Source organism: Manihot esculenta, chromosome 7 (genome assembly GCF_001659605.2).
Source record: "Manihot esculenta cultivar AM560-2 chromosome 7, M.esculenta_v8, whole genome shotgun sequence".
In the NCBI taxonomy this organism is placed as follows: domain Eukaryota; kingdom Viridiplantae; phylum Streptophyta; class Magnoliopsida; order Malpighiales; family Euphorbiaceae; genus Manihot; species Manihot esculenta.
In genome coordinates this window covers 5610875-5633937 of record NC_035167.2, presented here as the reverse complement: position 1 = coordinate 5633937, position 23063 = coordinate 5610875, and the positions used below count along the sequence as shown (strand labels likewise).

Sequence of the window (23063 nt, the reverse complement as noted above, 5' to 3'; positions counted from 1 at the left end):
ATTAAGTGAATAAAAATTATAGACATAAAAAATAAAGGGACAATATAATGACCGACTGATACAATTTTTCAAAATAAGAAACAAATAATTAACTCGTTAAAACTGCAAGACTGAATCATAACTTTTCATAAATAATATTCACGTTATCCATCGGGCAAGCTGAGATAGTATGAACTCTGTAACCCAAATGGCACTATCAGATGTCAAACCCAAATGGCAGAGTTTTCTCCTGGACCATTTTGTTCTCATAGAAGGAAAATTATTCAAAGTTACAGACAAAGCATGAAAAAAAGGGAAATTTTTGAAACTAATTCACATCTATTTTCTATTTTGTGGTATTGAGTGTACATATAATGGTCAATGTACTCTAAAATAACCAAGTTTATACATCAACAAGAATGAGCACTGCACAACACTACAAGAATCTTGGCATTTGCTAGAAAGTATTCCACCTAGCAAAGCAGCACCTCCTTGCATTAGTTCTAGCTGGCAGCCTGCTGTAATGGTGGCCAAGCTATTTCATCATCATCTGTATAGCCCTGAATAAGGAAATCTGCACAATTCTTTCTGCACCCATGGTTGTATGGGTTCCGAAATCGTCCATCTGGACTACGAAGGTACCCGTAGCGAGCAGCATTTGCAAGTTCATTAGTGGTGATATTCCGAGCTATCTGCACAAAATATTCATAAGCGCAACTAGCTTGCTTTCGTTCGATCAAAATGGTAAAAACAGAGACATGGTGGACAGAAACCTAAAATCAAGTTCAGAATCATGGTTTTTTGGTGAATCACCTGCGATGCTTGTGCTGTGGTTAAGGTTGTGGCAGCAATGAAAATAATCATGTCCAAAACCAAAAATGTAACTACCCCAGGATGTTGAACCACCACGTAACGAATCCATCTTCCTTCTGTATGCAATGACTCCACAGCTGTCCAGATCCCTGTAATGATAGAAAGGGAAATAAATAAAAAGAAAAAAAAAGGTAAAACATATTAGGGAGAAAAAGACAGTGGAACACAAGAGGGGAGAGGTAATTTTTAGCAACCCGCTTACGTTGAATTGTAATAGCAGCACCAAGGAATGATGTCAAAGTTCCCAGGCATAAGAAAATGAAAAAATCCCGTTTGTTCCTCTACAAAATATAAAATGATGAAAACCAAAAGAACAGATGAGAACATTTAAAAATACATCAAAATTTGATGGCAAAGTCGCATATCATTGTGCGCTAATAATTAAAGCAAAAGTTCCATGGCAAGGACAAATTTTACACGTGAATAACTGCATAGAAGTATGCACAGCCCACAGAAATTGAAAAAGATCTACGTCAACTTTGGAAATTTACAGAACATCAACGCCACTAAAAGCTGCATGACATCATCTCCTAAATTTCTATAGGCTGTCACAGGATAATAGCCCATGCAACAGCTAAAGACATCCTCACATACAAGTATCAAATAGAATAGCACCATCAAAGGAGGACACCAACATTCCCAAATAAAAACATCCTCGTGAGTTGTAAACCCAATTTCTCACCTTCCCAACACAATTAGATATCCAAGGGCAGTGATGGTCAAACTGCTCCACACAGCGCTTACATGCAGGGCAGTGCTTGGAGCGAACGGGTCTGATTATCTGAACAGAAAATTCAAGACAAACGCTAATTAGTTTAGACAATATTTAAACCATTCATGAATCACTGGACAGAAAAATAAACTACATGAAAGTTTAAACTATTATCAGGTCTAATTCCCGTACCTTGCAGGTAGGGCAAAGCTGAGACCAATTACCCATCCATACAGAGCAGTTATTCAGATCAACATTTAATAAGGGATCCTACATATGTTCAATAGTAATCAGCTAATGGAGTAATAAACAAATAAAGAGGTCCAAAGAAGCATTGACATGAAAAGATATTCACTATAAACAAATAACCATTGATGATAGGACATTGTCTGCTGCAAAGAATGATACACATAGACATCCAAAGAATGGGATTAGAAATTTAAAAATTTAAGTAAAATAGATTGAAAAATAGAATTATGCCTCCTATGATGAGTCAAATAGTAAAGAGTACAGTGCTTCTTTTGGCTTGAAGGAGAAATGATGACAAAATAAACCTGGTGGGAAAAGTAAGGAAAAAACCTCTGCTCCCATTCAGTTTGAGTTAGAATCAAGGATCGAAGGAAAAAAGAGAAATAACACCAGTTTAACGCCAGAAATTTACACCTAACTCAAACAGGAACCATATGAAGAGAGGGTTTTCCAATTATTGCTGCCATTTCTGTTTTAAAATTTTTAACCCCATAAATCATATAACATCATTGTTTTCTTTTCAACAACATTTCACATTCCTTCTCTCATTTTGCAATCAACAATAGCAGAGAGAAGTAAGCCCTTTTATCCCTGTCCCTCTCTTTCCTCCCATTGTTTTCTCATAATATTCCCTTTTCCACCTAAAGGGGGTTAAAGTACCATTTTCCATTTATCATTATTTCCTTAAAGTTCAAAAACACACAGCCCAGAAAGAAACCCATAAAGGGATTTCAGATTTCCACCCAGCAATGGAAAATGTATTTTAATGGGAACAACTGAAACACGTAATTTCAGTAAAATCAGATATTAATGAAACAGAAACAACTAATTCACAGAAGCTGCATACCTCTGCATCTTTATCTCTACCCAAATCTTCAAGTCTTTTGATAAAACCTGGATCTTTACTGCATGTAATTGTGAAAGAAATGAAGTTCTGACAATAAATTTTGAATAACTTAAATCAACAGCAACAATGTGAAAGAGATATACAATCTGCAAAACTAAAATCAAAAGGTGCAGAGGCGGCTGTAGGAAGCAGAAACTGCAAATCTACATTTCAAGACAGGATAACCCAGTAAGCACCTCAACCAAACTTTAGGACATTGCCAAGAGGCAGAAGATAATAGATGTTCTGGTGGAAAAAAGAGGTAGTTACAAACAATGGATCAAGCAAGTTCAGTTCTACAATCTTGAAGATCTTTTCATTTTTCCCCTCTTCCTTGTTTCCCAATTAATAAATCTCAGAAATGAACATGAAAAAAGATAGATCTGACAATACTTGCAAATTAAAAAATATTAAGATGTATCCTGTACTATATGACACACACAGATGATAGATTTGAAGAAGTAATTAATGTTGCTGATTGGGGATGTGTGGTGCCATTGATTAGTTTGGTTCCAAACCATAAGAACCAAACAACCAAATTGCTAAGGAATATTAACCAAAACAAACCAAACAAATTAGTTGGAGAACTGAATTGAACCAAACAAAAAAAATCTATTTGATTCAGGTTTATCGGTTCATTAGGGAATTTGATCAAACACACAACTTTTCTTGCTAATTCAACACTATGAAATTCAAAATTCATATACGGGTCATTAAAAGAAACACAAATCTCGAACAAAATCAATTAACAACAAATTCTCAAATTCAAATCTCAAAAAATCCAAATCCAGAAATGAAACTGAAGTCTAAATGAAATTTCAACAAAACAGTCACAGACCCATCAAATTTCAACCAGATAATTGCAGTAGGACAGCCCAGGAGAGGATGCATTTTCAATGACAACTGTTCTTAATTCTTACCCATGACTACAGGCAGACAAGCACATAAACCACAAGGAAAGTTCCAATCATGACACGACAGGTGAATAGAGCAAAGGAGGCATCGGATAAGCAAGGCACAACCGATGAGGAAAGAACCAATAGTGAAAGACATGATGAGAAGAATTGAAGGCTCACCTTGAATCGATGAGAAGTCAGAAGAGTAGATAAGGGGAGGTACCGGTTGAGGATTCTAGCATGGTACAACAGATGAGAACTGGAAGGGCGTGAGACGATGAGATCATGAGAGTGCTAGGACTTGGTAGGTATGAAACGAAGAGAGTGCATCCAGCGCAGCAAGCATAGAGATGTGGATAAGTTGTTATGGGGAGATGAGATCAGGAGTAGAGATGCTGCAGCAGCTCAGGAAGGTGGGAAAGCAAAGAATTTGTGGGTAGCTATAATGGACAGCAGGCAGAGGCTTTAACTTTAATTGAAATGGGTCAATTTTGATTGGTTCATTCTATTGTTGGTTTGCTGTCAAAAGAACCGAATCAAAAACCAAAATTCCTTAAAATATTGAACTGAACCAAAAATAAATCAGATTGGTTTGGTTCATCCTTTTAGTTAAAACAGTTGAATGTTCCCCCCTATTGCTGATCATACACAGTAACATATATTGATTGAAAATCACTGATCATGAGAATTGATGTCCAGCAATTTGCTACTTCTGGTAATTTAGGTGAAGTTGGTAGTTCTACCCATTTAGGAATAGAAAAGTAAGACAGATGAAAAACAACAATGGCATACTAAGGACAATCAGCACAAAGTAAAAATGCAGCAGCTAAGCCAGCAAATAATATCATATAGACAGTGTTGTTAAAGGTGAGAGGCGAGTCGCCTCCACAAAGGCGATGCCTTAGTCTACAAAGGCGCCAGAGGCGATGCCTCACTGAAGCAGGCCCTTTTTTTAAAAGAAAAAAGCTTTTAAACAATAAAAGATAAATTCTAGTCTCTCTCCTTCTCTTTCAAAGAGCAGATAACACTTCTGCAGCAACTACAATGCAAATTTCTTACTCTTTTTTGCTCCAAATATCATCCACCAAATATGTCTCTCCTCCTTTCTCTCTCTCTCTGTACCTGCATAGCAGCATGTCTTATTTTTTTAATTTTTTTCTCCTCTTCTCCTTTTCTCTCACATCCTCTCTTCTCTCTTTGGTGGACCTGGCACAACAGCAAATTCCTTTTTTTTTTTAAAAAAAAGTTTCTCTCTTACAAATAATATATATATTTCATTTGAACATGTAATTTTTCCTTTAAAAATATGGGTGTTCATTGAAGTGTTTATATGTATATATATGTATATTTAAAATATATAACAAAATTTTAGCTTGGTCGCCTTTTTTAAAAAAGGCGTCTCGCCTCTCGCCTTGATAAGGCTGCATATAGACATAAGAAATCTAGGCAAGCAACAAATACACTCAATTCAACCAAGTCTTAATCTCAAACTAGTTGGGATATTTTATATTATATTATATACCACATGAGAACTAACCGAAAAAAATCAATACAGCACCAAAAATTACCTACTACACCTGTAGAACATGATCAGTGCAGCAACAGCCAGAGAAAGAGCGGCCCATCCCCAAAGTCCAACAACAGCAGTTATTTTTGGAAGATTTGGAGCTAGAATGAAATTGAAAGGATAATCATAATTAACACAGGACATGCTTTCATCCACCATCAAAAGTTAAACTATAAAATATAAGTATCTTACCTGCAATAACTGAGTTAATAAATAGAAACATGAGAAAGATTATAATTGACAACAAGATAGGAGCATAGCCAATGTCCCCCATCTTCCCACGGCAAATTTTGTCACCCCAGTGTTTGCTCTGTGAACGTTGTGCATTAGACTGAAAAAAAAAAACAAAAAAGCAAAAGTGTGAATACTTGGCCATTATTTGTGAAGACACAGATATTCTCAACATCATTTAAGCTTTTCCCAGATTTGAGTCCAAATAGATAAATTAAAAATTAGACCAACTGTGATTGAATTTGAGGGGGGAAAAGGGTAGAATGGAGGTTCCTAAAATCTACATGTCTAATTGCTAAAACAGATAAACACCACCTTCCAGATTAACAGTTGTATTAATAAATGTCATTCCATGCTCCAAATGTATGCCATTAAACAAATAAGTTTCGATCAGAAATTATGTTTTCCTAGCTTAAAATTTCTATTTTTCATTTCATCATATGCCCATATCATCAGAAATTCATGGATCTCATCTGAATATTAATGCATAGTCGTGACATGACCTCACATGATGTGGAGGAATGTATTTGTTCCATGCAGAATGGTATGTTACCAAAAAAACAGGGGTTTCACATAGAAAGTTAAATTCACATCAGGTGAAAAAAAAAAAAAAAAAAGATTGAAAGACACATAAGCAAAGGCCAAGGTGCAAGACTTGGAGCTACTAAACTTAGCTGTCAGCCTGGTGCATGATGCCAAATGTCTACCAAAACTACTATTGTTAATTATTCAGCAACATCTGATATGTGCTTTAAACACTGAAGGCCAAGACCATGGACATCCAAATGTTAACTATTCCTAACATTGGATCTGACAAATTCAGCATGAAATACTGTCCAGATGAAAAAAACCTCTTGGAACCTTGTAGGCTCCTCACAACTCAGATCCTTATAGACCTTGGTTTAAAGTTTCTATTGAGGACAATATTATCAACACAATACAAGGTTACGTACAAGGAAAAGGGCGACATGCCGATGACCTTTATCAGATGCAAGCTGAACAGGGGTAAATCCGGCTTTATCTTTCACTGTCAGCTCCTTCTTTGTGCCAGCATGTACAAGAACAGTGCATGCCTCTATGTTTCCTCTTAATGCGGCCCAGTGCAAAGGGGTGCAACCTAATGGCATTGGATATTCAACACCAGAATCACGATTTAGATGCATCAAAAATGATTTCTTTCTTTTTTCATGACAAACAACATTATAATGCCAGAAAGAGGTGCACCCCCTAGAGAATTTTATTTAATATGAGAATATCTTCATTGATTCTATCTATCATGTAGCAACAAAACTTCATATGATAAAGGTTAAGCTGGAAATAATGAGGGAAAATTACTATTTAATCCCTGTAATATGGCGAAATTAGCTAGTTAGTCTTTGTGTAAACTCAACTAAAATGTCCTTCCATTAAGTTTTAACATTGTTACTGTAAGTGTTGGCTTCTCTCTCACCTGTTATCATTAGAATATAGTATATATTAATGGTAATAGTGCTAAAACTTAACAGGTGGGATCTTCTAGTTGAGTTTTCAAAACCACAAGGTCTACTTAATATATTTTTGAAAACACAGGACAAACCGCCTAGTTTTGTCAAAACCACAAGGTCTACTTAATATATTTTTTAAAACACAGGACAAACCGCCTAGTTTTGTCATACCGCAAGGACTAAATAGTTATTTTCCCAATCAATAATCTCAGAAACTCAATATGTAACATAAGATGATATAAAGGCTCTTGATAAAATCCTCCAAGATGCACACTGAATGGAGACATTGCAATTTCAAGAATAATCAACCAGCAAACAACAACTTTATTGGTTAATTCTGTCATTTAATCCCAATTGCCCAAGGATATTCGAATAGAAATTTCATCCCTTCCATTCTCCTCAATGCACAATGGTGTTACCTCTAGCATCAACCACTTATTTATCTTATTTAAATAGACTAGAAAAGGTAGCTCCCCCAGTGTCCTGATATGATACAAGTTATTTCCTTATTGCCGTATCATCTTCAAGCTTTCAGACTTCAATTCCATTCTGTGATTTGTTCTCCTTTTTTATAATGGATGCCATACTACAAAGATCGTTTGATCATATGAATGCACCAAACACATCATCAAACATGCATGCTAAAGGATCCAGTCTCTTTCATCTGCACATGAAGTTCCCTTCTGGTGTGTTTCTTAACCCTCCCCAGTTGAAATATCCTGAATAAATTTGTCCACTTGTAACTTTCAAAAAGCATTTTTGTGAAATTCACAAATTTGTAGTTAATGATAATATTTAAACAAAAAAGGGGATAACTTCTATGTTTGGAAAGCCCCAAATAGGATAAGCAAATGGAGATAGAGGTAGAATAATGTAATTACATTAGGTAGTGATGGTCACATAAATTCAAAGTCGCGTCTCATATAGACTTTGAAGGGGATGAGTACCTAATAATTGCATGATATGAAATAGAAAAGGGGCAAAAGGGAATTCTAAGCTTTCCATTTATACCTTCTCTATCTTGTCTTTCTTGGCTTGCATCTCGAAATAGAAGTAATCTAACAGTGTCAGCATATCCCTTGTATGCAGCCCTGGTAGATAGTATCATAAGAATAAGCTTTGCACGCTTGCATTCGCATATTTTCAAAAGAAAAGTCATAAGATCATAGTTTAATCTGCAAACATAAATCCTGAATATTTGCCAATTGCATTCACAACTCAAGTGAAATGCTCATTTATATATTATAGACTAGCTAAGAATCCAAAATATTTGAACAATGCAGATTGATTCTGACATATGACTTCCCCTCTATTTTAAAAGCAAGCTAATAGGATAAAGAGAACACATTGCATAGCAAAACCTTTCTAGAGAACAGTGGAAACAAGATGCACACATGCAATTAGAGAGCAATGAGACTTTTTACAAATTAAAAAAGGAGAAAAAAAAAGTTGAAACTAGAAATTCAAATCACTGCAAAAAAGATGAAAATAGGAAAACTTGAGTTATCAGATACCACCACCACATGTAATAATCACAACCATCTAACTCAAGACATCCCTGTTAGGTTAAGAACCTAACAGAGAGAATATAGAGAAAGGAGAACAGAATTTGAGAGACAAGATAGAAGAGAGAGAGAGAGAGAGAGAGTTGTATTGATTCTTAAAAAAATAGCATACTGAATACAAGAGTAGCTTCCGCTTTTTATTCTCAACTGCCTAACTATTTCCCTCCAAAACTACAGCCAACCTTTGTTGACTTTTTTATACCTGTTCACACTACATCACATTCACTTTCTACTCTTAACCCTCTTTCTGTAATATGTAACAATACCCTTCTCTAGAGAGCATTCTTGCCCCCATTAAAGTCAGGAAATTGAGCTTGAATGAAAGCTTGATCTTCCCACGTTGCATCTTCAGTGACTAGATTAGTCCATTTAATGAGTCCTGCAGTACCAATTGGCCATTCCTAGAAATGGTTCTTAGCTAAAGGATGTCTTTTGGTGCTACTACAGCCTCTTCCTCTACAATGGTGGGGAACTGTAACTGGGGGCACAACATTATGCCCCAATTTTTCTTGAGGAGGGACACATAGAAGACAGAATGTATGGCTGTGGATGGAGGTAGCTGGAGCTGATAAGCCACTTTCCCAATTTTTTCCTCAATAAAAACTGGCTCATGATACTTGGCTGCTAATTTCAAGCTTTTCCTCAAGGCGACTGAAGTTTGTTTGTATGGCTGAAGCTTCAAGTAGACCCAGTCTCCCACCTAGAACTCCCTTTCACTTCTCTTTTTATCAGCTTACTGCTTCATTCGACACCCGACCTGTTCTAAATTATCCTTTAATAGCCTGAGCACCAGCTACCTTTGCTGGAAAAGATCTTCTACAACCTGTACTGGTGAATTATCAGCTCTAGTACCTGGAAGTGAAGGTGGTTTGTACCATACAAAGCTTCAAAGGGTGACATTTTGATGGCACTGTGGAAGCTAGAATCGTACCACCATTCACCAAGGGCCAACCATTCACTCCAAGATGACTGCTGCTGCTGCAGCATGCACCTCAAGCAACACTCCAAGCACTGGTTCATGCGTTCTATTTGACCATCCGTTTGAGGATGATAGGTACTGCTAAAGGACAGAGGAACACCTATCTGCTTGAAGAATTCCTTCCAAAATACACTTGTAAAAAGTTTGTCTATGTCTGATATAATAGAGGCAAGAGCTCCATGTAGCTTGTAAATATTCTCCATGAAAATTTTAGCTATTGAGGAGGCAATAAAGGGATGTGTTGAGAAAAGGAAGTGGCCATACTTAGTGAATCTATAAACCACCACTAGAATGATGTCCTTTTCCCTTAACTTAGGTAGCTACTCTATAAAATCCATGGATGTGTTGCCAAGCTTGAGAAGGCACTAGAAGAGGCTAAAAGAGTCCAGACAGTGCCGGATGAAGAAATTCAGTTCAAGGGAGCCAAATTTAAATAAATGTCTTCTGTTTTATTATTTTGTCGATTTTTTTTTATTATTTTTCCAAAATTATTGTTCACTTTCTTTTATTATAGTAACATAATTGATTATTATAATCCTATTTAATTTTATGTTATTTCAAATCAACCTATCATTAATTATTATTTTTCTAAATAAGTATTCAAAATATTTCTTAATATTTAATAAAGTTTAATATTTTTAAAATAGTATCATTGGAAAATCAATAAAACAAATTGCCTTTTTTAATATGTATGAAAAATCAAAATGGACAAAAATTATAGAATAAAGTGAGTATAAAATAAATACGTATTCAAAAAATAAATTTTTATAAAAAGTGAATAAACTATTATAATTAAATCATGGTCATTCTCATCTATTTTTCATTGATTAAAATATATTCTTAATAATATCATTGTCAGCATTTGCAAATATATCTTTCAATATCAGTTATCGATCAATTATTTATGATTTATTACCGCAGAAAAATTTCTTTTCGCTATGGTTGTAACATGCAAACCCATAGAAAAAAATAAATACTATTAAAATAATATAATATTTTAATACATGATTTACTATTGAAAATTAAAAAAAAAAAAAAAAAATTCTAACCCATTAAAATTTATTTTTGTATAATTTCAATCATTTAAATAGATTAATAACTAAGTGAGATAAATAAATAAAAAATACCACTTAATAATAAAAATGGTATATAAAATTAAATAATGAATGAATAACCTAAGAAAAAATTTAAATGAAGACGTGAACTTGAAATTTTGAAAATGAGAAACAAATTTTTTGGATTGAAAAATAACATAGAAGATGAGGGACTAAATAGTAAAAATTTCTTTAACAAATAGATTAAAGAGTTTGATCTTACAAAATATAATGATGATTTAATTAAATAATTTTGAAATACGATGAGTTGGTAAGTTTTTTTAAACATGTAGGGATCTAATAATAATTTTTCATGTTTTAAGAAAAATTACCTATATACCCTTAAAAAATTTCAAAAATTTGAGGGGGGTCCATGGCCCCCTTGGCCCATGAGTGGCTCTGTTCCTGAGTTGCACCGAACATTGTTGCACACGTCAAAACATGAGTGCAATTTAGGCCAACAGAGGTGTTGTTCAAGGCTATTATGATACATAGCTAGAAGATGCTGCTGCAAATTAACAAATAACCTGACATAGTGTCTATCTTTATAGTATAACAACCATTGCTTATACTGAAATCCAGGTACAGCATTTGCATCCAAGGATAGTTGTGAAATCAGATGTGCAGCCTTAGCATCCTTGTTGTAACTCTCAGCAGCAAGTGTGGACCTCCAAGTAAGGACCACCACAGAAGAGGTTGCACATAATTGAGAGGTTGCTGAGACCAATTGTCTAGAGAGGGCATCGGCCACAAAGGATCTTGTAATCTAGCCCCAGCAATTTAGAAATGCCCCTCTGCTGAAAGTTAGTATGCAGCCTTTGTTCTAACAAGTATTTGATACTCTCATGGTTTTTGATGTAGAAGGTTCCTTGCTCAAGATATTGCCTCCATTTACTCACAACAAATGTGATTGCCAATAACTCCTTGTCATATATAAAAAGTCCTTTATTCCTAGCCCCGAATGCCCTTGAGATGACAGCTATATGGTGCCCATCCTACTGTAACACAGCCTTTATTCCTTCACTGCTCGCGTTAGTTTCTACCACAAATTCCTTAGTAAAATCTGGTAGGGCTAAAATAGGGGCAGAAGCCATTGCATTTCTGAGCCTATCAAAGGCTCCCTGTGTAGTTGGAGACCAATGGAACCCCTCCTTCTTGAGCAAGTCTATCAAGGGCTTGCTGATCAATCCATATCCCTTCACAAACTTTCTATAATAGCCTGTCTAAAAAGCTTCTCAATTTTTTAATAGAACTAAGGGCTGGCCAATTCAGCATTGCTTCTACCTTGGTGGAATCAATTGCAACACCCTCTGCACTGTTATGTGTCCCAAGTAATCCACCTTATTTCTGCCAAAAGATCACTTGGACATATTTGCAAGGAGATGTTGCTACTGGAGGACTTGAAAGACTGCCTCTAAATGCTATAAATGGCTCTTTATATCTTTATTGTAAATCAGTATGTCATCGAAGAATACCAACACAAACTTTCAGGTTGAAAGATGTGATTCATTAAAGCTTGAAAGGTGGCAAGTGCATTTGTTAGCTCAAATGGCATGCCAGTGAACTCAAAATGACCATGGTGTTTTTTGAAGGGTGTCTTGGCAATATCAAGAGTGTCCATCCTGATTTGGTGGTAACCAGCTCTCAATCGATCTTAGAAAACCAAGCAGTCCCATGTAATTCATCTAGCAAATCATCAATTATGGGGATAGAAAATTTATTTTTGACAATAGCCTCATTTAATTCACGTAGTCTATGCAAAATCTCTAAGACCCATCTTTCTTTTTAACTAGTAAAACTGGAGAGCAAAAAAGACTAGTACTTGGTTAAATTACTCTAGATTCTAGCATCTTAGAGACCAGTGTTTCTATCTCATTTTTCTAGCAATGGGGGTATCTACATGGCCTAACATTAATAGGCTAGTTCTTGGTACTAAAGGTATGTTGTGATTATGGGAGCCAAAGGGACTTGCATTAGTGGCAGTTTCAAGATCTTGGCCACTTTCTCATCAATGAAACTGTTTGTGCTTCCACTGTCTACCAGAATCATGAGTTGGTTGTCCTTATAGCTCCCAATCAGCCTAATGGCGTTCACACCTTGCTTTCCTTCTATACAGACACAGTAATGTCCTGCTCTCCTTCTGGTTCTTCCAGGTTCGCTGCCACTTCAGTTTCTTCTTTCTCCATGCCTTCTGAAACTTGATGATCAGCCTGTAATAACATAACAGACTTGGCTTACATTGGTGGCCACATAAGTACTTTTCTCCACAACTGAAACAAGGCTTGGGACCCTCATGCTGAGATTACTAGTTGGCTGGTTGGATTTAGTTGCAAGTTGAGTGATAGAAGAGCTTTGGTTAGAGTTTGCTGGCTTGGGGATTGCAATGGTTGTTTTATTGACTGAGATGCTGTCATTTGGAGGCTTTGTCACATAAGGAAAATTCTTATGCAATTGGGATGTTTTAAAGGAATTATAATTGTTGGTGATAGGCTTTGTTTGAGAATAAGGGGTTTTGGTAGTGTACGGGCCCTTGCTTGTACTTAACAGTAACATTTCTTGCAATCTTGCTTCCTCAATCGCATGAGTTAAATCAATATGTCTCAACATCTTCACCATTGGCTTTATTTCATCCCTTAATCCTTCAATAAATCCTGAAAGGAAATAGGATTCCCCTAACTCAGGCAACACCCTTTCCATTCTAACCCTGATATTCTCAAGTCTGTCTTGGTACTTCTCTATACTGCCTTCTTGCATCAATCTCATAAATTCCTCCACAGTATCCTCAACCCCTAGGTCCCTAAATCTTTTCCATAAGGCTTCTTCCTCCACAATATCCTCAACCCTTAGGTCCCTAAATCTTTTCCCTAAGGCTTCTTCAAATTGTTCCCGGGATGGATTTTGATTTCCTCTATTCCGGTTATTAAACCATGCATCAGTCCTATCCACTAGACACAAACTAGCCATTTCTACCATTTTTTCCCTTGAAACATCACAAACTTGAAAATTTTTAAGGCATTTTCTAATCCATTCTCTCGGTTCAATGCCATCATAAGAACTCAGTTCAACTTTAGGAATAATCTTTTTCATAAACCTGCACTTCCAAATTCAGCTCTTAGCGCAAGATCTCTGCCCTGCTGAGAACTTGATTCTTTGGGAAATGGCAGAATTCCTGAGTTTTGCACTCCATTGTCTCCTTGGGAGCCATTGGAATTGGCCTTCATCATTGTAGCATTCATTCCTATCACCAAAACCTTTACCTCATCAATGGAATTCTCCAAGTTACAGAATTCTTTGTTTCTTGAATTTCCTTCTTCACACCATCCATGTCATATTTAACTCCAACTTGTAGGTTCTTGAATTCTGATTGGAGTACTTCTACTTCTTTTCTTGATCCTTGAAATTGCGACTGGAAGGCTCTGAATTGCTCCTCGATCTCGGCCAGCACACTCCTTGACTGACTATGGCAGTATCAACCTTTGCGATTCAATCCAACACAGGCTTTGATACCAATTGTAAGGTTAGGAACCTAACAGAGAGAATTTAGAGAAAGGAGAACAGAATTTAGGAGAGAAGATAGAAGAGAGAGAAGAGCGAGAGGAAGAGAGAGAAGAGCGAGAGAGAGTGAGAGAGAGTTGTATTGATTCTTGAAAAAATAGCATACTGAACACAAGAGTGGCTTCCCCTTTTTATTCTCACTTTCCGGGCCTGTTGAGGCAGTTATAACAGCCTAACTATTTCCCTCTAAAACTATAGCCAACCTTTGTTGACTTTTCTATACCTGTTCACACTACATCACATTCACTGTCTATTCTTAACCCTCTTTCTGTAATAACTAACAATCCCCTACAAGGTAATGATAAAATTTCACCCCAAAATTTTCAGTTCTGTACCCTAATATCCTAACCCACACTAAGGGTGAAGCAGGTAGTACACTATATTCTAAACCTTATTATATTTCTCTGAGACTGGAAATGTGTTCAAGAAACTACTAGATTATATATCTGCTATTGCATTTTAATATAAATCTATGTTTTACTTGGCAATAAAATATCATGTGGTTATGCCCTTAACAATAAGTGAGTGCTTAATGAAGCTAAATCTTAAATTAATTGATGTTGAGTACATACATCTCTTCCTTCCATTTCACCAACTAGATTGACATATTCTCCATAAGATACCTGAGAATAACATTTTTTACACTATGATCAAGCCATTTCCAGCCACTTATAGGTGAAGTATATTATTCAGGCTTACAAAAGGGAAGGAGAGCAGCAATTTTGAAAATTATGCAACAAAATGCAACTGCATAAAACAAGAATTTTCACCAGTTTCACATATTTTATTTCAAAGTCAGAATGATAAATACAAAAATATATAAACCACTTATCCATGTTTTAGCATACCAATGAAGAGGGCTCCTCCCTTCATTGTCTGGTGCATCAAAATCAGCATGATACTTTGCAACAAGGTTATTTAAGAAAGCTGTCTGTCCATACTGGGCAGAAACATGAACTGCCTGCAGCAGACAAACAAAGATTAGAAGAATAATATACAAGTGCTAACTTAATCAACTTTAGGAAATATGAATAAGATGATGACCGACTAAATCTGTAACTTTGAAGAAAACATAAAATAAAAATAGGTATTTAAGGTTAAAAATAGAGAGTGATGAAATTAAGTAACATTGCGGGCAATCACATAAAGCATGTTTTACAGCAGAAGTAAAAGGCATTCTATTGCACCAATTGTGCATATGGCCTTAGAAATGCTAAGAACTGCACATAATATAAATAAGCACTTGCCAATCAAATCAATATCAGCTGGAACAAACTTGAATAATCGTTCCAAAATATCAAGTATTTTACTATTTACATTAAGAACTAGCAAAAATTCACAAAGGCTATCACAGCCGTGCAAAATAACATTTTCTCTTCATTGGCCTATAGAAAAGCCATGTGAAGAGATTAACAAAATGCCCAAATAACCAAGAAAATGTTTGACCTAAAGCTCTGGAAAATATAAAGCCCAGGCCAAAGCAAAGTAACTATTAACAGTCCAAAACTTCAAGCAAATCAGACTAACTGCTGCTATAGTAGGTTCTTAGTTACTCAACATTCATTGATATATGTCATGAAGAAACTGCCCAACAAGAATAACTGAAATGATATCTGATGATGCACAAGAATATCACTTCATATTTTCTAAAATAAACTAAGTGCTAGAGCTATACTTATCATGCCATAAGCACGAGTACTTTTTCTGCAACAACTAACAGAACCCATGCAGCATCAAAATCAAACTTCCTTGGCATCTGCTTTCTATTAAAAGCAACATTTCTTCCTTATGGCTAAGCTTATTCATTCATATGGATGCATTTGAAAGCTTAAAGAAATTATATCAATTAGGAAATAAGTAAAATTTACCCGATAGCCATTTACATCGGTTGCCTCTACTCGAGCTCCATTCTGCAACAGCACATCTGCTACAGCAATTGAACCCCTAACTGCAGCCCAATGCAATGCTGTCTGCTGCAAATTGTCAGCCGCATTCACATTGCCCCCATGCTTTAACAGCACAAAAAAGACATGTGGTTTAGTCCCAAACAAGCCCATAACATAATCCACCAGCCAAAAGCATTAATCATTTGTCGCATATATAAACAGAGTATTCAACTAAATTCAAACAGATTAGGTATCAAATAAAACAATAAAAACTAACAGCGATTCAGGAAAAGTGTTACAAACTTCAATTGGAAAAGGAAAAAAAAAAAGGAACAAAATCGTTGGGTACACTACCTCGATGATGTATTGTGCGATATCAGCGAAGTTGTTGAGGGCCGCCCACTGGAGAGCATAGTACCCATTGCCATCAGGTTTAGAGAGAGAAGCACCATCTTGCTCGACAAATTTGCGCAATTTCTCGAAATCTCCATAAGCAGAAGCGGAGAAGACATCGATCACAGTAGGTGCGTTGTTGTTTGGACTTTGCTCCGGCTGCGTTTTGGATTCCGATGACACTACCTCGATCTCTGAAGATGCCATACGTAGGTTGACCAATGCATGCGGAATGGATTCCAAATGGGCTTTCTGAATTTGGAGGTTTAGGGTTTATCGCCTGGATTTGGAAATGGCAGCGATTTTGGTCTCGAAATCAGACGGGCGAGCTCTTTTTTTTTTCCTTTTTCTACTTAAATAATTTGCGTAATTTTTTTAATTGGCATGAAGTTTGTAAGGTTGCGGAGTAAAAAACCCCAGGTAGTAATTCGCGCGGTTTAATTTGGAATATTTAAAATTAAAAATATATATATTTTTTAGAAATACACTTCTATAATACATAATTAATTTTAGGATAAATTATTTCTAAATTTCCACAATTTATCAAAATTAACTATTTTGAAAACCAAATAACTCTCGATTCTCACTCTAAAAAATTATTTTATATAACTATTAATTATATATACAATTTAATCGGCTCATTTTAAAATTAAATTAAATTAAATAAATAAAAATAAAAATTTTAATATTTATAAAAATAAAATTGAATCAATTTTAAATATAAATTTATTTAAATTAAATTAATTTTATTAATTTAATTTGATTGGTTGATTTTTTTAATAAATATTTTATTTTTTACTTTTTATTTTTAAATATTTTAAAATTTAATTAAAATATTTTAATTTAATTATAATCTAATTTTTTATATTATCAAAAATAATATATTATTATCACTAAATAATTCAGTTAATTTTTTATTTTTATTAAAATAAAATAAATTAAAATAATTAAAATTTTTAAATTAAAAATTAAATTAAATTAAAATAAATAAAAAATAAATTATAAATTATAAATTAATTCAATTTGATGGATTCTACTATTTAAAATAAAATATATAAAATCTACTAATGATTAATAATACTTACTGTTATATGGTTATATGTAGAATTTATTCTCTATTTTCATGTATTATGATATTTTAAAAATTATAGAAAAATATTATGTTAAATATAAAATTAAAAATATATTTACTTTAGCTATTATATATTATTGATAATTAAAAGTTATTTTTAACTGTTGATAATTGAATTTACTTTATATTATATAATTGGTAAAATATGTATAATTATTATTGTTGTATAAAAATCACTTATAAAATATATTGATTTATTATATTAATAAAATAAATATAAAAATTATCCATTTATCATACAATACAATATAAAAAATACATATATATATATATATTTTAAAATACTTTAACGCTTATATTTTTATTATATAAAAATGAATAGTATAATTAGTGTAATTATTATTTATAATATTTTTATATTTATTTATTATTTTTATAATTTTAAATAATTTTTAGATGTAAAAGATTTATTTTAAATGATAAAAAATTATAATTAAAAATTTTAAAAATACTAATTTAAATAAAAAATAACTCTAATTGTATGGCGCTATAAAATGCATATCGTGTGTTTAGTAAATATTTATATTCAGTTATTTAGATATTTATAAGTTGTAAAATGTATTTAATAATTAAGTTAAATATTTTAAATAAATATAAGTATGATTAAAATTAATAGAGTAATTAATTTATAAATTTTAAAAAAATTTTAAGATATTATAATATATTTTTAAAAATTAATTATTAATTATTTATATTTTTTATTTTAAATTAACAAATTCCATTATCTCGAAAGAAAACAATCATGAGCTGAACTCTCGCATGGCGCATTTGACAGAAGATTCCGGGCAGATCCATTCCACGAAGACAAAAGACCAGTGGTCCCCACTATAAAATATATAGAAATAAAGAAATTATTTTATAATATAATACAAAGCAATTAATTTTTATATTAAAATTAATGAAAAAGATTACTCTCCATAAAGTTTAAGAAATTATTCACTCTTTCTTCTTTAAAATAAAGACAAAGTTGCTATTTACTCATTGGACGACAGAAAATTAATTGATTTTTTTTTTCAAGAGACGTAAATTAATTACTGAGTCTGTGTATTTTTAAAAATATATTTATAATTTGAAATTTTGATTAAAAAAATAATCTCGTTAAATTTTATTAATAATGACATTAATTAATTAATTAATTAATAATAAAAGAAACGACGACGCAGCCTATCAGGACCAAGCCACATGTTCCTGCTTCAATTCTGTGGTTCAAAGCTTGAAAAAAAATTGTCACAGACTATCAGAGACCACAGAGCAAATCACTATCTCCAACTCTCCGCTTCCCTTTGCCTCATCTTGCCGACTTCAAATGGCGGCCGCCAGAGTGATGGCAGTGACTGCTGCGACCAACGTCGCCACATCTTGCCTTCTTCTCAAAAGAACATTCTCTTTGAACCAAAGGCTTCACTTCACCGGATTCTGCTTTAATGGGGAAAGGCAACTGGCTTTCTCCTCTTCCAAGAGATCGCTTTTCACTTGTACCGCTTTACATAAGCCTGACGTTCAGATCAAGGAGGCAGGTCAGCCTGAGACGCTCGATTACCGTGTCTTCTTCCTTGATAACTCTGGGAAAAAGGTGTTTTTCATAAACTGCTTTGTTTTTTAGTAAATGTGAGAAGTGAAAGAAATTGAAATGGCTGAATCTTGGACTATCGGATACCTTTTTATTGTAGTTTCGTTTTTTCTGTTAAAATTGAGTTGATGAGTGCATATAATTTGTTTTTTAGTTGTTGTCCCTGTTTTGGGTCTTTGATTGAAATTCTCTTAATTTCCATCAAATTTCTGTTTGTTTCCCGATAAAAATAATGGAATATACGATTTTTTAAGTTCGGTTTTGGTAAATTTCAAATCTTTTTGGCAATTTCTTTAGCGAATTGAAGAAATTCTTTGAAAAAAATGCAATACAAAAGAAGGATTTTACAATAGTTTATCCCTGACATGAGTTTGGGTCCAAGTTATCTTTATAGGAGGATAATATATGACTTGGATTTCTTCAATGGTTTAAAGCGCTTCCCTTTCATGTTTTTCAACTTTTTGTTTTTGTCAAATTTTATTTGTTTATGTGCATGTGATCCATTTACGCTACTGCACGGATAGTATATAAGTTTTTCCTTTTTCTTGCTGTCATTGGTTTTTTGAAGCAGAAACAGTTTTGTCCATTGCATCAGTTTTATCTGCTTCCTGAGATGTATTATTGTTTGCCATGCAGGTTTCTCCTTGGCATGACATACCATTGCACTTGGGTGACGGTGTTTTCAATTTTGTTGTTGAAATCCCCAAAGATACAAGTGCGAAGATGGAGGTTGCCACTGATGAGCAATTCACTCCCATCAAGCAGGACACAAAAAAGGGAAAACTTAGATACTACCCGTAAGATCTCCTCCTCTTTTTTCTTGTACTTTGTTTATTAGTTCCAAAACGATGCTTCTATTGGTTTTGAGAAATCGCAATTATGGAACGAACTGCCAGGTTTGCTGTTGTTTGAGTGTGAAATTGGCCAAATTAGTCAGAGTGGTTTGCGCTTGAGAATGTACAATGGTGACCTTCCACATTAAGGATGCTAGGAATATCTTTGGTTTTGTCTATCTTGTTACTTGTGAGTTATTGAATGGTGAATCATGCATGTGTTCCCATATGGTATTGGATGAAGTACATAATTGTTCCATCTTGCTCTTGAATCTGGATACGATAAAATTTTTTTCTTTATTTAGATCCATGCATAATCACACTGATTACGCTGGTAAAATTCTTGAATCTGTGTCATATTGCAAGCCCCTGGGTGTCCAATTAATCTATCATGAAACCTGGGAAATTCCCTCACTCAATAATGTGGAAAGCTTTACTGATGCATATATCTTTCACCTGATGTTTATAAGCTTTCCTGATGCTTATATCTTTCACCTGATGTTTATTCCCTCAATCTACATGTTCCTCCTGAAGTTGTGCATTGGGCTTGTGGTTGTACCTTGTTTATTCCCAAAATCTTAATTTCATTGTCCAAAATTCACAAGCTTGAGTTCCCATTTCCTGTTCACATCAACAAGAGCTAGACTTTGCTCTTCATAACGCCAGAAACATTTTTTTATTATCTTAGCTTACACTGTCCATCCACCATCCTTCAGGGACTTTATCATCTAACCTTTGCATGCTCAATCATCACCATACATATGATCACAATCAAAATCGAGTATAATGCAGATACGAGAGTGACTGTTCTGGCTATACAATACTTGAGGAAGACTCCTGAGTGATCCCCTTTGCTCCTTCTTTGACCTCATAAAGAAATGTGTATTGATTTTGCTGCCATCTTAGAGTAATATTGTACTTCTAGTTATAGAACTTTTTACTGATGCATTCCACATAAGCAATCCCATACCTAGAAATTTAGTTTTCTCTTGCACTTTTCTCATTATTTGTATACTCTGTGATGTGGTGATCACTTATTCCTTTGCTTCAGCTATAACATAAACTGGAACTATGGATTGCTTCCACAAACATGGGAAGACCCATCTTTTGCAAACCATGAAGTAGAAGGGGCATTCGGTGATAATGATCCAGGTATATCACCACAATTTGTTTCGGCCTCTGCTTTTCTATGCATTAACATTTTAATTTAGTAACATTGTTTTCTTAATGTTTAGTTGATGTTGTTGAGATTGGTGAAAGACGGGGAAAGATTGGTGAAATTCTGAAGGTCAAGCCCTTGGCAGCTCTAGCCATGATTGATGAGGGTGAACTTGACTGGAAAATTGTTGCCATCTCATTGGATGATCCACGAGCTTCTCTTGTAAATGATGCGGATGATGTAGAGAAACATTTCCCAGTAAGCGGCCTTCTCTTTGATATTGTAATTTGTAAAATCCATAATCTAGCCAACTGTTGTTGTCCCATTTGCTACCAAAATGACCAGAAAGAAAAGGTTCTATATAATGGGAAATGATTATCTATAATACTTTGTTAATTCAGCTAATACATTCAGTTTAGCAGGGTGCAAAGTGGCTTCCCAAGAGCCATGGTTTGAAGGATATTTTGGTTCAAGTATAGACTGTTTACAAAATAGAGGGTCTATGTCAAGCTCACACAAACAATAATTAGTTACTGGCATAAAGCTAGCAAGTGATGATAAGGAAGTGGACGGATATGTGAGAACAATTGTTATGTTTAGTTGGAGAGGTCGAGTTTTGTTGACAGTGGTGGTCATAGATTAACGTGCGATTTTGATGACTTTGTATTGACTATGGTATGCTTTATGCCCAGGCCACTATTTGCTAAGATTACTTCAATTTGGATTTTATGCTTTGGACTTTTGAGTTGACTAACAAATATGGTGCCAAGGCACTAGCTGATTTTTTGAAATTGATATACTGATACTGTTATTGTAAACAACATAATCGATTCCTTACCACATAATAGAATTTTGAGAACTAACCTGCTGTTTTGTTCACTAGGGCACCCTCACTGCAATCAGGGACTGGTTCAGGGACTACAAGATCCCTGATGGTAAGCCTGCCAACAAGTTTGGTCTTGGCAACAAGGCAGCAAACAAGGTAATATATATTTTTTTTTCCATAATTTACTTCTCTACCATTTCGAAACGTTTATAACACTTGTGATTTTTTTTTCTCTTTTTTTTTTCGATACTTCTTTATCTTTTGAGTTATTTTGCTGGATTGGTTGCTCAAAACCTTTGGTCTCTACCTGGACCCAATAAAAAAAAAGGGGTTTTCTCTTTTAATTTAAATAATGTGGGATAGACATGCTGTGAGATTCTTTTAGGCATACATGTATGCTTTGTTTTGATATGAGAACTTCTGTGTTAATTTCATTTTGCACGTGCTCATCCTATACAAACTGAGGAACCAAATGAATGCCATATTCTTTAAAAATAGAAAGTGATGATCTTCCTCTAGGCTAACTTTTTATCTTATCATAATCAATTTTCTTCTTTGATCTACAATTTCTGTGTGATGAGCAGGACTATGCTTTGAAGGTTATCACTGAAACAAACGAATCTTGGGCAAAGCTAGTGAAGAGATCAATTCCTGCTGGAGAGCTCTCACTTCTATAAATTGCTTAAACCTTAAAGTAGAGTTGGAGCTGGAAGCAGTAGTTTCTACTTACCAGAGTTTTGCCTTCTGGAAAGCCAGTCTCTCTGTAGTCTTCAATGTTGATATCCAAACATTTTTTTTTATTTAAATTATCATGAATAATCCATTGATGCTGTGAAGTTTGCTTGTACTCCACATGTCAAACCACTGTTTACATTTTGAGGTTAATTCTATTGCGTTTCTTCTTCCCTTTTTAGGATAAGAAGAACTGAAGCAGAAAAACTAAAACTCTGATTTCATTGATTAGATTCTTTCATATGATATCATACATCATACACATACACCACCATATGAACTTGTACTTCATGATCAGTAAAGTGATTTTTACACAAATTAGCCCTCAAGCCCTACCAATCCCAAACAAAACTATACTACAGTGTATGATTTTTTTTTTTAATTTTTTGAGAGAGAGAGAGAAAGAAAGGAAGTTTAAAAAGCATCCCTAGGACCAGCAGCTGTGTTCAAGGGCTTCTTCAA

At 34.3% G+C, this 23063-nt stretch overlaps 2 protein-coding genes across 4 annotated transcripts; one reads left to right on the top strand and one right to left on the bottom strand.

The window, feature by feature from the left end:
• Positions 1-103: 103 nt before the first annotated feature.
• On the bottom strand, positions 104-16702 carry LOC110619242 (probable protein S-acyltransferase 23). 3 transcript variants are annotated; one of them, XM_021762542.2, is made up of 13 exons: positions 16311-16702; positions 15939-16079; positions 14919-15031; positions 7889-7968; positions 6347-6510; positions 5355-5493; positions 5164-5263; positions 2661-2718; positions 1757-1834; positions 1535-1633; positions 1055-1133; positions 793-941; positions 104-671 (listed from the first exon to the last, which is right to left on the bottom strand). In XM_021762542.2, exons 1-13 carry the CDS (start codon positions 16554-16556, stop codon positions 483-485), a joined length of 1635 nt encoding a protein of 544 aa, XP_021618234.1. In that variant the 5' UTR covers positions 16557-16702; the 3' UTR covers positions 104-482. The 3 variants fall into 3 exon arrangements, with proteins under 3 accessions (XP_021618234.1, XP_021618235.1, XP_043814496.1); XM_021762543.2 differs by having other exon boundaries at positions 5173-5263; XM_043958561.1 differs by lacking the exon at positions 1757-1834.
• Positions 16703-18661: 1959 nt separating this feature from the next.
• Positions 18662-22775, top strand: LOC110619740 (soluble inorganic pyrophosphatase 6, chloroplastic). Its single transcript, XM_021763287.2, has 6 exons — positions 18662-19054; positions 19688-19848; positions 20936-21036; positions 21120-21301; positions 21927-22025; positions 22454-22775. The coding sequence occupies exons 1-6, from the start codon at positions 18788-18790 to the stop codon at positions 22544-22546; spliced, it is 903 nt and encodes a 300-aa protein (XP_021618979.1). The 5' UTR covers positions 18662-18787; the 3' UTR covers positions 22547-22775.
• Positions 22776-23063: the final 288 nt, after the last annotated feature.